Here is a 23,499-nt window from a genome sequence, read left to right on the forward strand (position 1 = left end):
TTCACTTTTAGAGATTTAATTTTAGTTCACATTTGTTAATGGCATAGGTTTGAAAGATCTACTTTTAAAACCACTGAAATTATTTTAACCATGAGAGGATCAGGAATTGCCAAATCCAACCTCCTCATTTATGGATTAAGTAAACGAGATGATAAGAAGTTAATTAATTTATTCAGTCTCAGAGATAATTAGTGGTAGAATTGTGATTAGAATTAAAGCCTTCTGATTCCAAAACTAGTATTCTGGACTTTCCCACCTCGACCTCCTCCCACCCTAAGTTCAGATATTTGTTGTTCTTTTGAATCCCTTGGGAAAAGCACACCTCTAATAGTTTTCAGAAAATTAGAAAAAGTGACAAATAACATATAATATATAATGCTGCAGTGCAAATGCACTTATAAGAAACCCACACAGAAAGATATAGTGCATATTGATGACAGAACCAGAACCTCAGCAAATCAGTCTTTCAGGTCATAACTGATTGTTCCTGCATCACAAAACAAAATTTTAACAAACTGGATTGACATCAAAAGTCTGGGCAAAGAACGAAATTGTGAATATGGTAAAGGAAGTAAAGTGTTCCTGGCAGAGACCAAATTTCATTCTTTCCCATAGTTTTCTCATATGTGTTTCTAGACTTTTTGTGTTTCTTTGTCTCTGTCATATTGAAGATGTTAACTAGACAAAAGCTTTATTACTGACATAGGTAGGTTGGGTTGCTACTCTGTCTTATCATTGCCAACTTTTGTAGACTCTGGTAGACTTGTCATGATAGATTGGGAAGAAGGGAGGACTTCTGGGAAAATCTGGAGGACTTTTGAGTCCTTAAACACCAAATACTTTAGAAACACTGATTTCTTATTTATCGATTTGACATAAGCTTTCAAAAACTTTTTACATTAAAAGTACAGTAGAAATCCATTTGGTTTTAATTTTTAGTCTTGTTAACCTTTATTCTCAAGTGTGGATAGAGAAGGATTATTCTGATTAAATGTTTTTTAAGAAATTAATAAAGAACTACTACATAAATGATTAACTATCATAAACTGATATAATAGCACAGTTGATCCCAGTCTACTCTATTTAATCAGTCTAAATAATTCAAGATATGCTCCAAAGACTTTCAATGCTTTGGGTTTGTCATTTACGAGCAACAATTATCATTGCACTGTCAAAGAATGATACTGTCAATAAGAAGGAAAAATAACAGAATGCAAGAAAATAAAGAATTTAATCTTAAAGGAAGGAAACAGTTTGGCAAATATGAAACTAATATTTGATAGTAAACATAAAAGAATGCACCTAAATTCTAATTTTAGGAAAATTGATACTTTTTATTATACTTTTTCTCTTGGGTGGAAAATCATGTTTATTCATCCCAAGATGTAATTTGTTGAGATGGGAAAAGAGAGATAGAGAAATATAAACCAAAAATTGACAATACATAGTGTGATATTAAATTAAGTTAGGAATATGAAAATAGCCTCATTTCCATTAAACAAATATTAGTAATGAAAAATCTTTCCATGAAGGAAAAGAAAAACAAGCCCAGAAGATTTAACAGGTAAGTTTTATCAAGCATTCAGGAAATAGATAGTTTCAAACTTAAAAGAATTTTTTCAGACAATGGAAAAGAAGGACTACTTCTCAATTCATGTGAAAACTTTTATGCCAAAACTGGACAAGGACAGAAAAAGAAAGAAAAATTATACACCAATCTTGCTTATTATAATACTTGAAACAGTACCAAATGAAATATTAGAAAACTAAGTCCAGCAGTGTATAAGAATGATCACAGCCAAATTGCATTTAAATTCACCACATTAACAGAAAAAAAGGAGACTACTATATATTATATAATCATCTCAATTGATGTAGAAAAAGCATTTGTTTAAAATCCAACTACTATTCACTTCTCTCGTTCCCTAAGCTGGAAACAGAGGAAAACTCCATTAATCATTCAATAAAAAATATCTTTCAAAAACTGACAGCAAATAATCATACTCAATGGTAAAATACTATAAACAGTCTCTTACAAATCACAAATAAGACAAAGTTTCCTACTCTTGCCTTTTTTTTCTGACATTGTACTAGAGTTAATAGCCAGAGCAGTAAGAAAAGAAAAAGTAATAAAAGACTAAATATTGAAAAGGAGGAAACAAAACCAGCATTATTTGCAACTGATGTGGCTGATTACATTGAAAAACTAAAAGAAATTGCACAAAATTTGCTACAATTAACAAAAGATTTTTAGTAAAGTTGCTGGATACAAGATCAATGTAAAAGTCAACTTAATATCTAAAATCAAGGAACAAACATTAGGAACATGAAATTAAAAAGATACTGCATAAAATAATAATAAATATTTGAAAATGCCTAAGAATAAGTCTAACAAAAGAACTGCAAAACATTTAAAAATAAAATGATTAAATTTTATCAAAAGGTATTAAAGAAATTATGAATAGGAAGTTTCAATATTGTGAAAATGTCAGCTCAACACAAATTGATCTATTTCTTCAATGCAATTCTAATCAAATCCCATCAGAGTTTTCTTTGTGAAATTTAACAAGCTAATTCTAAAATGTGAGTGGAGGTGCAAAAGACCAAGAATAGACACAATGCTCCTGATAAAGAAGAATGTGGCAAGAAGATCTGTACTACCAGATATGAAGACGTATTTTAAAGGTTTAATAAATAAAATTGTGATATTGGCATAGGGTTAGGCTAAAAGAACACTGGAATGAAATAGATAGCCCAGAAATGGCCCTTGTGTACATGATAAAATTGGGATTGCAGATTACCAGAGATAAAAATGGCTTCCTATCTCATATCACACTCAAAAATCAATTATAGGGGAGGATTCTGGGAAGATGGTGGAATAGTAATTACCAGGAAGCTGTCTCTCCATTAAAACAACAATTGCACTGGCAGAACCTGTCTGATGTAACTATTTTGGAACTCTGGAGTCTATTGAAGACTTCCAGGGGAAAGCTTGCATGGTAAACTGCAGTTAATTTTGGTCAATTTCAGCTCTTAGCTCACTAACAGCTACTATCCCTCCCCCAGCCCATAGCAGGCACTGCACAAGTTGAACTAGCAGTTTGCTCACAGCTTGTAGGAGTCAGGGTGGGTGATAATGGACCTCGTACTCCAAATATTGGGGATCTATGTTCTGATAACTGCTTGATGATTATGATCATGGAGGTACAGACACAGAGACAGGGAGCCACTTTTGCATCCCACCTCCAACTATTGCAAGCCCCTCCATCTCTGGTTGAAGTGACTTCTAGGGGATTTAAAGGACTGGCACCTTTTCTTTCTCTTCATTTTTATTTTTTTCCCTCTTTTGAGAACTAGATATTAATAGAACATATAAAAGCCACCACATGTATGGGAGAAATTGGAATGTCACCAAGCATACCCAGGGAAAGGCACAGGCTCAGAAAAGACCTGAGAAGACCTTAAGTTTATACTTGAGGCTGATCTTGGCATGAAGACAGCCTACAACAATCAAAAGCAAAACAAAACAAAACAAAAGGCAGACCCTGGGGAAGGGGGAGTATCTGATTTCCAGACTTACCACATTATTAGATTCAAATGTTTTCAAGAAAAAAGTCACAATGCATACAAATAGGAAAGTATAGCCCATTCAAAGAAAAAAATAAACCAATAGAAATTATCACTGACGAAGACAAGATGGTAGACCTACTAGACAAAAACTTTAAAACAACTGCCTTAAAGATGTTCAAAGAACTAAAAGAATACATGGACAAAGTCAAGAAAATGATGTATGAACAAAATGTAAATATCAATAAAAGAGAGAGAAAACCTAAAAAGAAACCAAAAAGAAATTCCAGAGCTGAAAAGTACAATAATTTAAATGAAAAATTTATTAGAGGGATTCAAAGGCAGATTTGAGTAGGTAGAAGAAAGAATCAGAGAACTTTGAGAAAGAACAATTGAAACTATAAAGTCTGAGGAATAGAAAGAAAAAAAAAGAAAGAAAAGTAAACAGAATCTAAGGAACCTGTGAGACATTATTAAGCAGACCAACATACACATTGTGGGAGCCCCAGAAGGAGAAAGACAAGAGCGGGGCAGAGAGATTATTTAAAGAAATAATGGCTGAAAACTTCCCAAGTTTGATGAAAGACATGAATATAAACATCCAAGAAGCTCAACAAACTCCAAGTTGGATGAACTCAAAGAGACACACATTGAGGCATGTTATAATAAAACTTTCAAAAGACAAAGACAAATAGAGAATCTCAAAAACAGCAAAAGAGAAGCAACTTGTCACATACAAGGGATCCTCAATAATAAGGTTATCAGCATATTTCTCAGTAGGAACTTTGGAGACCAGGCTAATATATTCCAAGTGCTAAGAGAAAAAACTGTCAACCAAAAATCCTATATCTAGCAAAACTGTCTTTTGAAAGTGAGGGAGAAATTAGGACATTCACAGATAAATAAAAGCTGGGCAAGTTTGTTACAACTCGACCTGTCCTGCAAGAAATGTTAAAGGGAGTCCTGTAGGTTAAAATGAAAGGACACAAAACATTAACTCAAAGTCACATGAAGAAATAAAGATCTCAGTAAAGCAAAACACATGGACAATTATAAAAGCTAGTATTATTGCAATGACAGTTGTAACTCCACTTCTGTTTCGATTTAAAAGACAAATATATATTTTTTAAATTATTAGTCTAAAATCTAGTAGCATTGTAATTTTGGTTTGTAACTCCACATTTTGTTTTCTACATAATTTAAAAGACTAATGCATTATAAAAAAACAAATTACTGTATATTTTTGTACCACAATTTATAAAGATGTACTTTTGTGACATCAATAACTGAGAGGGGTGAGGAGAAAGCTGTAAAGGAGCATAGTTTTGCATATTATTGAAGTTAAACTGAAATAAATTCAAATTAGAGTGTTATAACTTTAGGATGTTTAATGGAATCCTCATGGTAACCAAAAAGAAAATATTTACAAAATATACACCAAAGCAAATGAAAAGGGAGTTAAAATGTTTCACTATAAAAAATCAACTAAACACAAAAGAAGATGGTAATGTAGGAAATGAGGGGAAAAAATTCTATAAGGCGTATAGAAAACAAATAACAAAATGACAGTAGGAAGTCACTCCTTACCAGTAGTTACTTTAAATGTAAATGCATTAAATTATCTGATCGAAAAGTAGACATTGGCAGAATGGATTAAAAAACATGATTCAATTATATGTTATCTATAAAAGACTCACTTTAGATCCAAAGACACAAATAGGTTGAAAGTGAACAAATGGAAAAAGACATTTCATGCAAACAGTAACCAAAAGAAAACAGAGGGGCTACACTAATATCAAATAAAATAGACTTTAAATCACAAAATATTATAGGACGAAGGTCATTATACATAAATAAAAGGTTCAATAAAGCAAGAATATATAACAATTATAAACATTCACACACCTAATAACAGAACATCAAAATATATAAAGCAAAAATGGATAGAATTAAAGGGAGAAATATTTCTCCAATAACAGTTGGAGATGTCAATATCTCACTCTCAATAATGGATAGAACAAACAGACAGAAGATAAGTAAGGAAATAGAAGACTTGAACAGCACAATAAACCAACTAGATTTAACAGACATATACAGAACACTCTACTCAACAAGAACAGAATACACATTCCTCATAAGTGCGTATAGAACATTTTCCAAGACAGACCATATATGTTTGCCACAAATTAAGTGTCAATAGATTTAAAAAGATAGATATAATACAAAGTATCTTCTTTGACCACAATGGGATGAAGTTAGAAATCAGTAGCAGAAGGAAAACTGGAAAAATTCACAAATTTGTGAAAAGTAAACCACATACTCTCAAACAACCAATAGATTATAAGAGATCCCATAAGAGAAATTAGAAAATACTTAGAGATGAATAAAAATGGAAACACAACACACCAAAACTTACAGAACGCAGCAAAAGTAGTGCTAAGGGGGAAATTTATAGCTATCAATGCTTGCATTAAAAAACGAGAAAGATCTCAAATCAATAACCTAACTTCACAACTTAAGGAACTAGAAAAATAAGAACAAACTAAACCCAAAGTGAACAGAAGGAAGGAAATAATAAAGATTAGAGCAGAGATAAATGAAATAGAGAATATAAAAACAATAAGGAAAATCAACAAAACAAAGGTTGGTTCTTCAAAAAGATCACAAAATTGGCAAGCCCATTGCTAGATTGACTTAAAAAAGAAGAGAGAAGACTCAAATTACTAAAACCAGAAATAAAAGACTACTGAGTCTACTAAAATAAAAAATATTTTAGGAGAGTACTATGAACAATTATACACCTACAAATTGGATAACTTAGATGAAATGGATAAATTCCTAGAAACATAAATCCCACCCAGACTGAATTACAAAGAAATAAATTATCTGAATCATTCTATAACTAGAAAGGAAATTGAATCAGTAATCAAAAGTCTCCTGGCAAAGAGAAGCCCTGGTTCTGGATGGCTTCACTGGTGAATTGTACCAAACATATAAAGAATAACTAACACCAATCCTTCTCAAAGTTTTCCAAAAAATCAGAGGAGGGAACATTTTCTAACTCATTCTGTGAGGCCAGCATTGCCATGATACCAAAGTCAGAGAAAGACACTACAAGAAAAGAAAACTACAGACCAAATACCTTATGAACATTGATGCAAAAATTTTCAACAAAATACTAGCAAAATGAATTCGCAGCATATTAAAAGAATTACACAAAATGACCAAGTGAGATTTATTCCTGGAATGCAAGGATGGTTCTACACATGAAAATCAATCAATGTAATACATCACATTAACAGAATGAAGGGGAAAAAAACGCATTTGACAAAGTTCAACATCCTTTCTTAATAAAAACACTCAGCAAACTAGGAATAATAGGAAACTACCTCAACATAATAAAAGTCATATGAAAAACCCACAGCAAACATCATGCTCAATGGTGAAAGACTGACAGCATTTCCTTTAAGGTCAGGAACAAGGCAAGGATGTGGGCTTTCATCACTTCTATTCAACATAGTACTAGAAGTCCTAGCCAGAACAGTTAGGTAAGAAAAAGAAAGAAAAAGCATCCAAATTGGAAAGGAAGAAGTAAAATTATCTCAGTTCACAGATGATATGATCTTATATGTAGGAAGCCCTAAAGATTCCACACACAAAAAAAAACTTGTTAGAACTAATAAATGAATTCAGCAAAGTAGCAGGATACAAAGTCAATATGCAAAAATCAGTTGCATTTTTAAAATATAACAATGAACAATCTGAAAAGTAAACTAAGAAAACAATTCCACTTACAATAGCATCGCAATGAATAAAATATATAGGAATTAACTTAACCAAGGAGGTGAATGACTTGTATAACAAAAACTACAAAACATTGCTCAAAGAAATTAAAGAAAACATAAATGGAAAGAAATCCTGTATTCATGAATTGGAAAACTTAATATTGTTAAGATGTCAATACTACTCAAAGCAATCTACAGATTCAATGCAAAATCTCAATTATGTTTATCGCAGAAATAGAAAAGTCCATCCTAAAATTCATATGAAATCTCAGGGGACCCCCAAGAGTCAAAACAATCTTGAAAAAGAAGAACAAAGTTGGAAGAGTCACACTTCTTGATTTAAAAACTTACTACAAAGCTACAGTAATCAAAATGGTGTGTTGCTGACATAAAGACAGACATATAGATCAATGGAATAGAATAGAAAGCCCAGAAATAAACCCTTGCATAAATGATCAAATGATTTTTGATTAGGGTTCCAAGATCATTCAATGGGGAAAGAGCAGTCTTTTCCACAAAGGGTGCTGGGAAAACTGTATATCCACATGCAAAAGAATGAATATGGGCCATTACCTAATAGCACATACAAAAATTAACTCAAAATGGATCAAAGGTTAAATATAAGACCTAAAATTATAAAACTCTTAGACGAAAACATAGGATAAAATCTTCACAATATTGGATTTGGCAATGATTTATTGGATGTGATACCAAAGGCACAGGCAACAAAAGCAAAAATTGACAATTTGGATTTCATAAAAATTAAAAACTTCTATGCATCAAAGGACACTATCAACAGAGTAAAAAGATAATTATGGAATTGGAGAAAACATTTGCAAATCATATCTCTGATAAGGGATTAATACCCGGAACATGTAGAGAACACCTAAAACTCAACAACAATAAACAAAGACAAAGGACTTGAATAGACATTTCTTCAAAGATGATATACCAATAGTCAACAAGCACATGAAAAGATGTTCAACATTACTAATCATCAGGAAAATGCAAATCAAAACCACAATGAGATACCACTTCACACCCATTAGGATGACTAGTATTCAAAAAAAAACAACAGAGAATAGCAAGTGTTGGTGAGGATGTGGAAAAATTGGAAGCCTAGTGCACTGTCGGTGGGAATGTAAAATGGTACAGCCACTGTGTAAGACAGTATGGCACTTCCTAAAAAAATTAAAAATAGAACATATGATGCAGTAATTCCTCTTCTGGGTATATACCCAAAGAAGCGAAAGCAGGGTCTCCAAGAGATGTTTGTACACTCGTGTTCACTGCAGCATTATTCACAATAGCCAAAGCGTGGAAGCAACCCAAGTGCCCACTGACAGATGATGGACAAGCAAAATGTAGTATATATATAATTAAATGTAATATAATGGAATTGTACACAATAATGGGATATAATGGAATACTATTCAGCCTTAAAAAGGAAGCAAATTCTGGCATGTGCTACAATATGGATGAACCTTGAGGACATTATGCTAAGTGAAACAAGCCAGTCACAAAAAGACAAATACCATATGATTCCACTTACATGAGGTACCTAGAGTAGTCACAATCCTAGAGACAGAAAGAAGAATGGTAGTTTCCATGGGCTATGGGAAGGGGAGATGGGGAGTTATTATTTAATGAGTATAGAGTTTCAGTTTTGCAAGATACAAAGAGTTTTGGAGATGGATGGTGATGAAGGATGCACAACAATATGAATGTACGTAATACCACTGAACTGTAAACTTAAAAATTATTAAGATAGTAAATTTTGTTACATATATTTTACCACAATAAAAAAATGAAAAAAAATCAATTACAGATGCAGTAAGGACTTAAGTGTTGAGTAATTTTATACTTTTAGAATACATAATAAAGTACTTTTATGATCTGACATACACATAGATTTTGTAAAACAAAATACAAAAAAACACTAACCATAAAATTAAAAATTATCTTCATCAAAAGACACTATAGAATGTTGAGCCATGCCACCAACAGGGAGAAGTTATTTACAACACATAACCTACAGGATATTAGTATCCAGAATATATAAAGAACTCCTAATAACCAAATTTTTAAAAGAGTAAAATTACATGATCTGAACAAATATTTCACAGGAGAAAACTGGCCAATAAAAATCCAAAAAGATATTCAAGGTCATATTTTTGATATAGATGTCAAAAGCAATTTTCAAATAAAAGCAATAGATAACATTTTATACCCATTGGGTTGGCAAAAACTAAAATATCATTCAATGCCAAGTGTTCATGAGAATGTGGAGCGAGGGGAACGTTCACACACAGCTGGAGAGATATAACGATACAACCATTTTGGAAAATAACTTGACCTTAACTAGTAAAGTTAAACATGAGAACATCCTAGGACCCAGATTTCCACTCTTGCACATGGGCACCTGGAGAATGTTCACAGCAATACTGTTTTTCAAGCAAAAAAAAAAAAATTCCACCAACAATGGAATGAATAAATGCACTGTGATATTTTCATACAATGGAATACTATAGAACAATACATATAAAGGTAATAGAACTACATATATTAACATTAATGAATCACAAAACCTAATGTTGAATGAAACTAGAAAGTCACAAAAAAAGAATCTATTTCTATGTAGGGCAAATAAACAATGCATTGGTGATAATAAACTGGGCGATAATAAACAATACATAAAATTTACTCTCAATCATTTTTAAGTATACAGTTCAGTGGTATTAAGTACATTCATATTGTACAACCATCACACATTGCTTAGGTATACGCCCATAAGTGATAAACTTTAAGGAAAAACAAAGGAGTGATTAACACCAAATTCTGGATAGCAGTAACTTTGGGTAGGTAGTGAGGGGGAAGTGATTGGGGTGGGGCACACAGAGGATGTCTCTCTTTTAAGCTATGAGGTAGGTCTTGAGTTTTATCTTACGGTTATTTTGAAAACTCTGTGTGTGTGTTACAAATAATACGTTTCCCAATAAAAAATGTTAAGAGTGCTAACGAAACACATATTAAGGAACAAAGTATATGTCTTTTATTTTAATACTTATTTAAAACTCTCATGTTGATAAATAATAGTTCTGTGTAATAGAACCTAGCGACATGTGTGGAGCATCAACAGGAGAAAAGAGTGCCCAAGGAAATATTTTTAAAATTAAATTTGTTTGGATATGTTAACAATTGGGTACTAAGATGGCATAAATCAATTAATAATATGCTGTGCAGAACATGTAACACGAAAAGAAAGGAAGAACTGATAAGCCGGGAAAAAAGTAAAATATGACCATTTTAATTCCACTAATATGTTCACTATTTTAACTGGAGAGGTGCCAGATCATAGGCCAACGACAGAAGTCTGGTTTGTTTGGTTTTTTTTTTTCTCAACTAATGACTTCAGTATTCTTGGGTGAACTATTAAGAATCTTATTTCCAAAAGAAAACAAGAAGGAACCCACAGAAAAGAAACAATATAAAAGGCAAGAGGGTCTGATTTATGAGGAAAGATTAAAGGATTTAAGCTGCACAGTTTGGCTAAGTGATGACTAAAAGAGAGCATGATAACAGTCTACAAATATTTGAAAAGCATATACCAAGGAAGGAGGATTTGTTATTTATCTTGGTACAAGATTGTTAAACTTGCCATGAATGGTTGACGTTAAGGAGGAGGAAACTCAGGCTATCAGGGCAACTCTCTGGTTGAAATGTATGAAATCAAGGGACTTGTTCCCTAAGAAATAATGGCAACTTCATTACCAGAGCCAGTTAAAACAAAAGGAGGCCGGCACTAGATTCACAGGAAAAGGAAAGCTTTCTTTGATCAGGACAAAGTGTTGAAACTAGGTTTTGTTTGTTTGTTTTATTCCTGGCAATTAAAGATTCTGAGACATTCTCTAAGACATGTCTGAAATTTGAACCACTACATTTATGAACAAAAAATTTAAACAATCAAAATTCATACCACTGACTGATAATCACTCTTACCATCCTCTTTCTATTTGTTTTGCTTTTGTTGCTGTTGATTTTGTTTGCTTTATATTATAAACCATTTTAAACTTAAAAAAAGGTATCGATAAAAAGGAATAAATACTCATGTACTTACCATCCTGATTAAGACATCAGACATTTGAAATATTAAACCAGCCTCTGTAGCCCTCCCTAATCTCATTCCCTATCTTCCCCACAGGAAATAATTAATGTTCTGTATTTGGTTTATATCATCTCTATTCAAGCCTCTAAAAATTTACTTCATACAAATATTCTTAAGCAATATGTAATATTGCTTTAAAATTCGTGCCACACAGTATGTATTCTTCTATATTCAATGAGCTTTTTCCACTCAACTTTAGGTTTTTGAGATGAATCTAATGTGATTCTTATAGCTATAGTTCACTCCTTTCCAAAGCAGTATAGTATTCCCTTGTGTAAATATATAAAAATATATTCTCTCACTATTTCACAGTGGACATTTATTTTCCCATATTCTGAGATTATAAACAAAGCTGCAGTGAACATCCTCACACATGCCTCCTTGTGCGCAGTGTGAAGGTTTCTCTAGAAATGCTGTCATAAGGCATGTGCACCTTCACCTTTACTAGTTACTGTCCCTCCAACTGATTATGTGAGCTCCTTTGCTCCACATTCCTAATAACACTATATTTTCAGACTTGTTAATTGCTGCAATTCCAATAATAGTGAATAATTACTATGGTTTTAATTTGCATTTCCCCAATTAAAATTAAAATTTCCATGATTAGATTTAGCACTTTTTATACGTTTATTGGCAGAAATAGTATTCGAAATATTTATTGACCATATGTTATGGAGGCTGGTCAATCAGAACGGGTGCCATGAATACCAATACTATTTATTAGTCATTCTTTTTCATCTTGTATGAATTGCCTGTGCATATACTATGCTATATTTCTATTGGGTTGTCTTTTTTATTATTGAGTTGAATATTTTACATATTCTACAACAGTACCGTCCAGTAGAACTTTGTGCGATGATGAAAATGTTCTATCTGCACTGTCCAACACCACGTATGGCTATTACACACTCGAAATATAGCTAACGTGACAGAGAAACTAAACATTTTATTTTATGTAATGAATAGCCACATGTGGCTGGTGGCTACCATACTGCACAGCATAGTTTTAGATATTAATCCTCTGTCACTTATATATGATATATAAATATCCAGTTTTATTTTACATATTTTATATATTTAAAGCCATCTATACATACATTTACTTTTGTGTCCTGTTTTTATTCCTATTTAACATTTCTCCATGTCATTAAAAGAGTCTTTTAATAAATGACATAATATTCAGTTCATAAAAGTCCTATAAATGATATAACCATTTCTTTATTAGCCATTTAGGTTGCATACAGTTTTTCACTCTAGTCAATAATTTTGTGCATAATATTTTGTCTGCATATTCTATCATTTCTTTATGTGTGATTCATGCAAAAGTGAAATTAGTAGGAGAAAGAGTACAAACCCTTTCAAGACTTGATAGAGATCCTGCAACTATGTTCCAGAAAGTTTGTTCTGTCTTCACTAGCGGGATATGAAAGAGCTTATCTCACCATACCTTCACCAGCTTGACCATAATTTCTTAATATTTGATAATTTTATAATCTAAAATGTTATTTTAATTTTTATTTATTTGGTAGCCCATTTTTCATGCATTTATTGGCCTTTTCTTTGTTACGTGTATTGTCTACTCATATTTTTGACTATTTATGGTGGTCTTCATATTTTTCTTATAAATTGATAGGATTTCTCCATCTAGTAGAGATATTATCTCATAGTTGTATTTGCTGAAAACATTTTCCCCAGTCTTTCCTTCGACTTCAAATTTTGTATACAATGCTTTTGATACAAAAAATGTTTTCAATTTCTATTTTTACTTTTTCCTTTGAAATTCCTTAAATTGTTTTCATGCTTAGAAAATCATTCCCCATCCAGAAATGAGGTATATACATATGTTTCCTTCTAATTATTCTTTTTATATTTAATAATTTATATGAAATTCATAAAGGTATGAAGTATAGAATTTTTTTTCCAAAATAGTCCATTTTTCTAACAGTATGCCCTGAAGAATTTTATTTATTTGGTACCCCATCTTCCTCCTGAAAGGACTTAAGAAAATTCATTGAAAAATATTTTCTTCCTTCATTGGTTGTAATGTCTCATTGATCATACACTAAATTCTTATATATATTGGGGTCTTTTACCAGGTATCTAGTCTCTGCTGTAGACTTGTTGTACCTACAGTTGAGTCAGTATGATAGTGTCAGAATATTTTGATATCTGCCAGACAAGTCCCCTTTGACTCTTCTTGCTTACATTTCTCTTAATTATTACCTCCTGATTATTCTTAAAGATCAAGTGTATAGCCATTTTAATTATTTCCAAAAATTAATTACCCACTCAAATTTTTATTAGAATATTAAATGTCTAAATTAGGAAGAATTGGCACATTTATAATATCTAGCATTCCTAGCTAGGCATGTGATATGTCTTTTCATTTAAAATTTTCTTTTATACCTGTATTTTGTTTTCAAACAGGTAGTATGCATCTCTTATTATAATTGCTCTTAAATATTCTGGATTCCTGCTGATTCCTGCAATTTAAATTTTATAATGTCCTACCTAGCTTGTCTTCCACAGAGACTGTTCCCACCTCTCTCAACAGGGGATCTGTGAGAAAATTTAAGTCCTACAGAAAAGGATTTGAGGGACCATTTTCTCAGTTTTCCCAAGGATGGCACTTAGCTAGCACCCTTCTAGATGCTAAAAAAGAGTTCATTCCTTACCTACAATGGGTGTCTTAGGGCATCAGGGCTACACTTTCTCTGGGAATCCTGATTGAGAACTGCTGGCACTTTCTTTAAACTCTTCAAACTCCTGTTCCCCACTCCACCCCCCAACAATGATTTTCAGTCACAGTAGATGACCTAACTGACTACTGACTAATACCTTGGAGAGAAATCCGAAACCACCAAACTACCTCAATTTCCTGCCATGAAATGTACAAATCTACTTGCATCTGGATTTACACTTTCATCTTTCCAGTTTTAATGAAAGAAGTAGTCCTTCTCTCTAGGGCCACCTCCTCCACTCTGAAGCTCTTCCGTGCCCACCTCTTCAGTGATCTTGTGCTCTCAACATTCCCCTCTCCTTCACGTCTTCAGTCTCTCCTCTTTACCGCATCTGTTTTACCAGCATTAGAAGGATGGTCTAATCATACTTCAGAACTAAATTTCAAGTCCTCCTCCAACTGTCACCCTCATCTTGACTAAATTTTCCACAGTCAATGCCCCTTTTCATTCATTTCACAAACGAATCAAACCTCAGCTCTCCACTGAAAATGCTTTCCTTGAAGTCATTCGTTATCTCCACTTAACTAATTTCATAGATCTTTTCCAGTCCTTACATTGATCACCTTTGAGAGCCATTTGATAGTAGTAACCATTGCCTTCTGTTGGAAGCATTCTTTTCTCTTGGCTTCTGTGCCACTATATTCTCCTCTTTCTCTTCTTCTCTGGATTCTCCTCAGTTACCTTGCTGACCTTTTCCTTCTTCCCCACTTTTTACAACTCTTTTCTTATACCTCTTCTCTTCTCATTCATTTTTTTCTCTAGAAATTTTTATCCATTACTGGCGTCAATCATCAAACTAAATTTCTAAACTAAGTGCTCTTGTCCAGTGACATATATCCAACTGCCCACTTCAAGTCTACACTGGACGTTTCACAAGCACATCAAATATGACAAGTCCCAAACTGAACCCATTATCTTTCTACTCTTTCCACCTGTTTCTCCTCCAATGTTTCCTAACTCAAGTAAGTCACTTCTCTCCATCCATAGGGCTATTATCCTAGTCCAGATGTTCTCTTATCCAGACTATCCATATGTCTATAACATGATGCTCCTCTTGCTTGCCTTCACATGTGCCAGTGGTTGACATCTTGGCAATGTCAGAGACATTTTTGGTTGTCACAAGGGTGGGGGAGTGCTACTGGAATCTAGTGAGTAGAAGCCAGAGACACTGTGATGTTGCTAAACTTCCTTTAATGCTCAGGACATCCCCCACAACATAGAATTATCTGGCCCAAAATGTCAATAATACCGAGTTTGAGAAACTCGAACCTATGCTGTTCCGTCTGTCTGGACCACTCTTCCTCTCTCTTCCCCTACTCCTCCTCCAAACTCCCACTTATTCTCAGTTCTTTCCTTAAATGTCATTCCTGTGGGAACTGTCCTTAACCACTTAAACTAGGTTAGTCCCCATGATACCCTTTATGATTACTTATAATTACTTGTTTAAGATATATTTTTCTGCTAAAAGGTCAAATGTAAAACTGTAAAAATCAAACTGTAAAAGATCAAATCTATCCATTTATTATTTTGTCCCCCAGTACCTGCAACTCCACATATCTATTGATTAATATCTTTGGGGTGGTGGTGGTGGTGAGGAAGATTGGCCCTGAGCTAACATCTATAGCCAATCTTCCTCATTTTGCTTGAGGAAGATTGTCCCTGGGCTAACCTCTGTGACAATCTTCCTCTATTTTTTGTATGTAGGACACTGCCACAGCATGGCTTGATGAGTGGTGTGTAGGTCCACGCCCAGGATCCAAACCCACAAACCCTGGGCTGCCCAAGTGAAGCACATGAACTTAACCACTATGCCACCAGGTTGGCCCCTTGATTAATATCTTGACCATGGGTTTTAAAAAATAGAACTTTACTCAGAATTTTTAAAAAAGCAAATATATCTCTCAGCCTTAGTTTCCTTAGTGTAGTGTACACTTCTAAGGAGGAAACAGTAGACTTGAAAAATGTCTTTCTTTTATTCTATAAAGCAAGGCTTGCCATACACATGCTGTATCAATGGATGGCTCCCTAGTACCAGCAGCCTCATCAAAGTGGTCGAAAGAATACCTGAGAGAAATTACTTAAATTCCCTATTGACATAAACTTCAGTCAACTGAAGTGTATTCCTAAGTCAATATTTTTGCACTTTCACAATTGTTTATCTAATAAAGAGCTATTATTTCATTGATAAAAAGAGCAATCTGGTGGATTTTATTATGTAATTAGCCATTAACTGTATTAAAAGCACACGTGGGAAGAAACTGGTCATTTCAGAGGGTCGGGGGCTTTATATTATTTCTTAAGATAATGTGCTTGCATCATTTCACCAAACTAATGGAGGTATAATTTACCTCAGGTCCAGATTTACCACACTGCACATTGTTATGTGCCCTTAGCTCTGTGGCACCTCTTTTTAATGATTAGTTAACTTGAGGATAATGAAGGCCTTATCATGTGCCTAATTAGCCATGCAGTCCCTAATGGTAGTCTAACTCATTTAGATAAAGTCAGTTTGCTGATCTGTTCTTTGGTTGGAGGTGGGGAGGAGGAGGGGAGTCTCTGGAGAAAGTGTGTGAGACTGTGTGTGTGTGTGTGCGTGTGACGTACCCTTTCTCCTTAGCTCCCATCTCCAACATCCCACTCCCCTGTTGCAGATCAGGAAACTGACTACTATACACACAGACACACACAGTAGTTAAAACAAACCATAAGCTTCTTGATAACTATCAAAGGTTTTGTCTAAATGGGTATCTTCCAAATACCAATTCTTTCCATAGCCTTAGCTTTAGGCTCTTTGTTTATATTTAAATGGAAATTTCTTGGATCAATAATGGTCTTTTTTTGCAATCTCTTAAATATCTGATATTAGGTAAGGATAATTGAAAAATTACCCCTCCTGGGTTAATTGGAAGTTGTTCAGTAGGTCCGTGTAAAGAATCATTAGTTGCCCCAAATCTAACTTAGCTCTGGCTGAAGTCCTCAATCATAGGAAGGGCTCCTAATAAATAACATTTATTTCTATATTTGCCAGTGAGGATGATTAACACAATGTTCAGCTTTTAACACATATTATAGAAGACATAAAATAGAAATGAACATAATTCTTACCTCATTCTTCAGCTTGCTTCCAGAAAACCTTAAAAATAAGTACATTTTTCATTAGTTTAAAATATCTATAATTACACTAAGAGCAATCAAGGAAAGGCAGAGGACCTACAAAAGTAGTAACTTCATATTATGATTAGTGAAATAAATCCCGAGAAATTTGTTTGATTTTTCAAAGAAACCCAAGCATCTTTCTCAACTTACTAAAAAAAACTAAGTCCTTTAAGAGAAAATAAAATGAAGAATATTTAGGGAAGTCAGATAAGATTTGAGGCAAGCAAAGAACACTTGATACTAAATATTTGTGTGTGTTCTGGCCTATATTTTCGCTTTACAGTGAGTAGTGGCTAGTAAGCTGCCATTATCTTCTTCACAATATCTGAGTTCATCTCAGTATGACTCAGGTGACTAAAATTATTTTTTTCAGCATTACCTTTAAAAATAATTCATTCTTTTAAGAGCTAAGAGCAGTTCTTGATAAATCATACCATTAGGCGATCTCAGATGCAGATTCAATTATTCAGAGCTACAATATTTAAAAAATAGTAATTGTATATTATCATTGGTTTCATTGGATGCCACCTCACTTGTCAATGACCTCCTCCTGGTAGGTAACGGCAGATTAGAGAAATGTGTTCTTTATATTCCTTCGTGTTTTTCCTTTCACAGAGACTCAAACAGGTCAGCAGCTTTATCTTACTAAGGTAAGCTGGTATTCAAAGCATATGTGATCAGAGGTGATTATAATAAACTTTTCTTCTTTGTAAGGTACTGGTCAAGCACATAGATCTTTAAAACAGATTATCTCTTAGAAAAAAATTTACATTTTCTGCCTTTATTTTATTAAATCCAGCCTGAAAACAGACTCAGTCAGCCTTATGAGTAAATACTAACTTCAAAGCAATTCTGCTTCCCTGATTTCTCCTTTTCATCTCTCTGGGACACCTGGCTCACCATTAATTTCTCATTAATGATGGCAAATCATATAAACTGCCCAGTAATCTAGACCATATCGTTGTAAATGTCCATACAAAGTTGAAATTAAGGTCTGATGCTTAAAAGAAGACATTTCAATAAGCAAAATTAGTAAGTGACTTTATTCAACAGATATTATGCATATTTAAAGAAATGCAGAGCACTTGTCTTGAAGATAGTAGAACTCTACCTTGTCAGGCCTTTTCCAGAATAAACGGAGTGGTAATATGCACTGCTCTCTTTGATGCCAATCCCATAATAATGATACCTAGAGCAAGGACAGGAACCAGCTCTGAGTTAATGAAGGGGTTTTCTGAAGGAGAAAAAGAGACTAAAGTTTAATCGAAGTTAACCACAGCTATGAACTGCAACGCCTTTATCATCTTCCTTTCTTTCCTGATTTTTTCAAGTAACATCTTAATGTGTTAAATCTGTCTTGGATGCTCACTAATCCTACTTACGGTTGCATTTCTGGCTCTAGGCTTGAAAAAGAGAGGAGAATCACCCACTGCCAGTCTCCTTCTAACCTCTAAAATATTAAGTTTCAAAAACCAAAAAAATATATAAATGTAGGCATTTAAATGTAGGCATTTTAATTTGTAAATATAGGCATTGGCTCTAAGTATATCAAATGCAGCTATTTGCAAATTACTTGTTAAATTTAAATTTAATCAATTGAAAAAGAAAATGATAGGTTTTCTTTGTAGTACCTCTGTTGGATGGAGAAAAGAGTATGATGTTCTATGTGAAGAAGATATGAACGTCACGTGTAGAAATACGTATGAAGCATGTGATCTTTTAAAACATATTTTCAGAAGCCCAATTCACTGTTATTTTTCAGTTCAAACGTTTGTGCAACAATGGGGGAAAACTATTTATATTATGAATCAATAGACATATGACATATGGAATAAAACAGTGCTACAAATAATTTGTTATAAATGTGTCTATGGATCCTGAGCCAGAGGCAAGTAGAACATCTCATCTATTCTCAAGTTGTAGCTCTTTCTCCTTTGCTGCAGACTCCTGATATATTACACACCCAGGTACAACTGCTACAAATGTTATACAAAAGCTAGTCAAACAGTGGGTATTTAGCAAGGGTGGCCAAAGCCTGCTAACTTCTGCTTTCACTCTCCTTGCCCCCATCCCTCTCCCATGAGGCACCACTACCAACTTGGTTACCTGTAGTTTCAATCTGCATTTATCTAGGATCAGGGAAGGAATGAAATAAAAGAGAGTAGGCACTTTCCAGTGGACTCCAGTGTAGCCATATTTAAAATTTCATTACTTAGCATAATCATCTGAGTCCAAAGTGGACAGGACAATGAAGGATCTAAGTTTCAAGACCCTTTTTCTGACCTCAGCAATAAACAAAGGACTTGACAGAGCAATTCCACCCCTAAATGTTTTCAAGGCCCAGGATGAGAGTACAAATGGAGAACCATATACCATATATGTAAATATTTAAAATACATAAATCAAGCCAGCAAACTGCTAAATAAAATATCCCTATCGTTTTGTCTTGTCAATTTACCTCCACAATGATCTGGTAGGCAAGTATGAATTTAGAATTGTTAGATCTTGGAGTTCCATGTGCGAATATGGTGGAGAGACAAGCCACCTCTTTTCTTCCTAGCCCCTTCTTCTTTGTTTACTGTGAGGGACCTCTAGTGAACATGCAGCCTCCACTTCCAAGATCCATCCACAACCCCTCTCCCAAAAAGCTGCCCCCTGGCCACCCCTCAAATCTATGTACACTGGCGGAACAGAGCACCCTCCTGAGGATGAATGGCAGAGGAGCCCCACATAGGCACAGAAGGCAGGACTGGGGCTATTTGGACAAGGAATTTCAGGTCCCCAGAGACCTAGAATGTGGTCCTGAGGGGTGATGTGGTCTTTGGGTGGACACATTCACTCAGACAATGGAGTCCTGGTCTCCTGGGGAGGGGAACAGCAGGAGGAGGGCCAGAATAGAGCCCTCAAAAGTATGAGGCACAGAGACGGGTTCTCTCCTGTTAGGTTCTAAGGGCAGCACTAGGGGAGAGAAGTTGCCTCTAATGACCCTGGGCCATTTGAGATGCAGAGGAAAGAGTTTTTAAACATGAAAAAAACATTACACATATTATATAACATATATAAGAAATGTTTCCAGAAAGAGCTATTATATTTGAGAAACAGTAATAGGGAGTGTTCAAGGTAAATGAAGATATTTTATGATTGTGTCAGACTGGGAACAAGTTTTCAAGTCCTCAGTTTTGGTAGAAGGACAATAGTTGTCTGTTAACCTGAACAGAGGAGGCTCGCAACTGCTCCATTGTTACAGTACAGAGATTAACCCTGTGGTAGATGAGGATGAAAGGGCCTCTAAGGCATATTGGAACAAAAGGAGAAATGAAGAAATATAAAACTTAGGAAAACTAAAGATATTGAACTAATTTATGTCTCCAATTAGAAATGAAAAGAAGGAAGCTTACTTAAGTCATAAATACCTTACCAAAAGCAGCTATATTAATGGAAATAGACATGGGAAACACCTAAAAACCATGAACAAATGAATAGATTTAGATGATATTCAGCCAAGCAAATTAGAATTAGTTAATAAACCTATGGGTGTGAAATAAGCGTTAATATTTCCTTTATTAGATTTTAGAAAAAGATAAGAAAGGCAATGTCTTTATATTAGAAGAAAGAAAGCAAGTGATGTCTGAGAACAAAGGGATCTATTACAATGGAAATATACTGTAATTTCATATTCTTTTGCAAAGCTTGCTGTTTGTTCTATAGACGCTATAGTTTAAATAACTGTATTTTAGCCACTTGCTGAAGCAATATATGTTAAGCATTGCTTTAAAAGTTGACAATCTTCTGGGCCGGCCCCGTAGCTTAGCGGTTAAGTGCGCGCTCCGCTGCTGGCGGCCCGGGTTCGGATCCCCGGTGCACACTGACACACCGCTTCTCCAGCCATGCTGAGGCCGCGTCCCACATACAGCAACTAGAAGGATGTGCAACTATGACATACAACTATCTACTGGGGCTTTGGGGCAAAAAAAGGAGGAGGATTGGCAATAGATGTTAGCTCAGAGCCAGTCTTCCTCAGCAAAAAGAGGAGAATTAGCATGGATGTTAGCTCAGGGCTGATCTTCCTCACAAAAAAAAAAAAATGTTGACAATTTTCTTTTACTATAACTTTGATCTTCTTGTTTCTCATCTATAATCCTTTTTTCAACACGTAAATATTATTATACCATGGTAAAGTGGTTTGCCATGCAGATTGAGAAGAAAATACATTGCATTCACAGGTGGTAGACAAAATTCCGAAGACAAGTCAAAGGGATGACTATGAATTCAACAAACATTGGAGGACATACTGTGTCCTGACCACTGTGCTAGATATCAATACAGTGATGAAGACACAGATATGGAAAATCAGGGCAAGAACATGTGTGATTTGCTTTTGTTTTTTAAAGGTTTCTTTTTTTTTTCTTTTTTGAGGAAGATTGGCCCTGAGCTAACATCTGTTGCCAATCATCCTTCTTTTTTTTCCTTTTTCTTCACAAAGCCCCAGTCGATAGTTGTATGTCATAGTTGTACATCCTTCTAGTTTCTCTATGTGGGATGCCGCCTCAGCATGGCTTGATAAGACGTGTGTAGGTCTGTGCCTAGGATCCAAACCGGCAAACCCCAGGCTGCTAGAGAAGCAGAGCATGCGAACTTAACCACTACTCCACTGGGCCAGCCTCCATGTGTGATTCTGAATTCCACCCTAGTCCATGGCTTCCTGAGCCAGACCACCTGCCAGTCATGGAACAGTGACCCCATTGCCCCGTACTGAGGCACAATTTACTTCCATTTTTTAAAATCACCTGATGATCATATTTTAAAAAGTTGCAACATGCCTTAGGGCCCAATAAATGCTGACTAATATAGATATGTTATTTTTTTCTTACTTAGGACTTTTAAGGAAAAGACATTTTCCTTACACAATTCATTTCTTCCTTATATAAAATGACTGTATTTTTTTGCCCCCTCCCTTCCAATCATTAGGGCAGAATATTTTTAAAAATAGAAGTATTTAATCCATCCAACTACCTTCAGAGTCAAGATTTTATATCTACCAAAAAAAAAAAAAAGTCCTTTTAAAGTAATGTAGGTATTTTATTCGTAGGTCAAATGTAAATGACACTGTCAACCCACACACACACTGACACTTGAGGAAGGTGACTTGGTCAGCTACAGGTCACTCTACAAATGAGAAACAGCATGTCCTTTTCTCATTAGCAATGCCTCATAATTGAGATATGTTGACATAGCTGAGCGTGTTCTAGCAATACAATCTAGTAAACATGCGGGCTGTTAGAGAACTGGTAAAAGAGGGAACTCTCTTTTCTTCAAACATGTACTCAGTGCTTTCTATGTGCTAGGTGCTGAGGATTCAGACAGGCAGAAGAGGAGGAGTTGACAGTCTTGTGAGAGAGAAAAGCATGCAAAGAAAGAACTGCAATACTAAATTAATATGTGCTAAAATTAAAGGAGGTGATAGTAGGTAATAATAGAAATAGTTACCATTTATTAAGCACCTATTATACGCAAAGAACTTTATGTATGCTCCCTCTCAAATTTCCACAGCAGGCTGCACATAAAGTATTATCCCCATTTAAAAGAAGAGATTCAAAAAGGTTATGTGATTTGTTCGAAAAGGTTGTGTGAAAAGGTTATGGATTTGAAGACAAAATTCAAACCCATAGCTCTACAGAGCACTCTTTGCTTCAATAGCCCATGTTGCCTCCACACTCAAAATGCAAAAGATATATGTATATAATTTTGTATCTCAATTTTATTTATAATTAGAAATTCTTAAATGAAATATGGTTCAAATATGCTTACACTCAGCATACACACTCCTTCTTAGTAGGTCAGCATGAATCATGTTAAGCATTGATAACTAACAAGAATCATTAAGACCTACACCATTGATCTAGATTTTTCATATTTGACATTCCATATATAAACAAAGACTCCTTCTAGAATGTAAGCTCCCTATATTAGGAAATCAATAAACATTTGTTGAATAAATAAACTAATAACATGAAGAAAGCTAAAAATAACAGTGTCATAATGAAAACTTTACAAAGAGGAATTTGTCAATAAAGAGCATGTGTAC

At 34.4% G+C, this 23,499-nt stretch overlaps 1 protein-coding gene across 2 annotated transcripts in view; it reads right to left on the bottom strand.

The window, feature by feature from the left end:
* The window catches only part of RFX6 (regulatory factor X6), a 58,268-nt gene that overhangs the window by 21,747 nt on the left and 13,022 nt on the right, over window positions 1-23,499 (bottom strand). For both annotated transcript variants that reach the window (XM_058566394.1, XM_058566396.1), the window contains 2 exons: window positions 18,526-18,603; window positions 17,364-17,391 (listed from right to left, as the gene is read on the bottom strand). In XM_058566394.1, coding sequence (XP_058422377.1) covers window positions 17,364-17,391; window positions 18,526-18,603 — 106 coding nt within the window. The remainder of the gene's footprint in view (window positions 1-17,363; window positions 17,392-18,525; window positions 18,604-23,499) is intronic.

The sequence above is a fragment of the Diceros bicornis genome, chromosome 23 (genome assembly GCF_020826845.1).
Source record: "Diceros bicornis minor isolate mBicDic1 chromosome 23, mDicBic1.mat.cur, whole genome shotgun sequence".
NCBI classification, from domain to species: domain Eukaryota; kingdom Metazoa; phylum Chordata; class Mammalia; order Perissodactyla; family Rhinocerotidae; genus Diceros; species Diceros bicornis.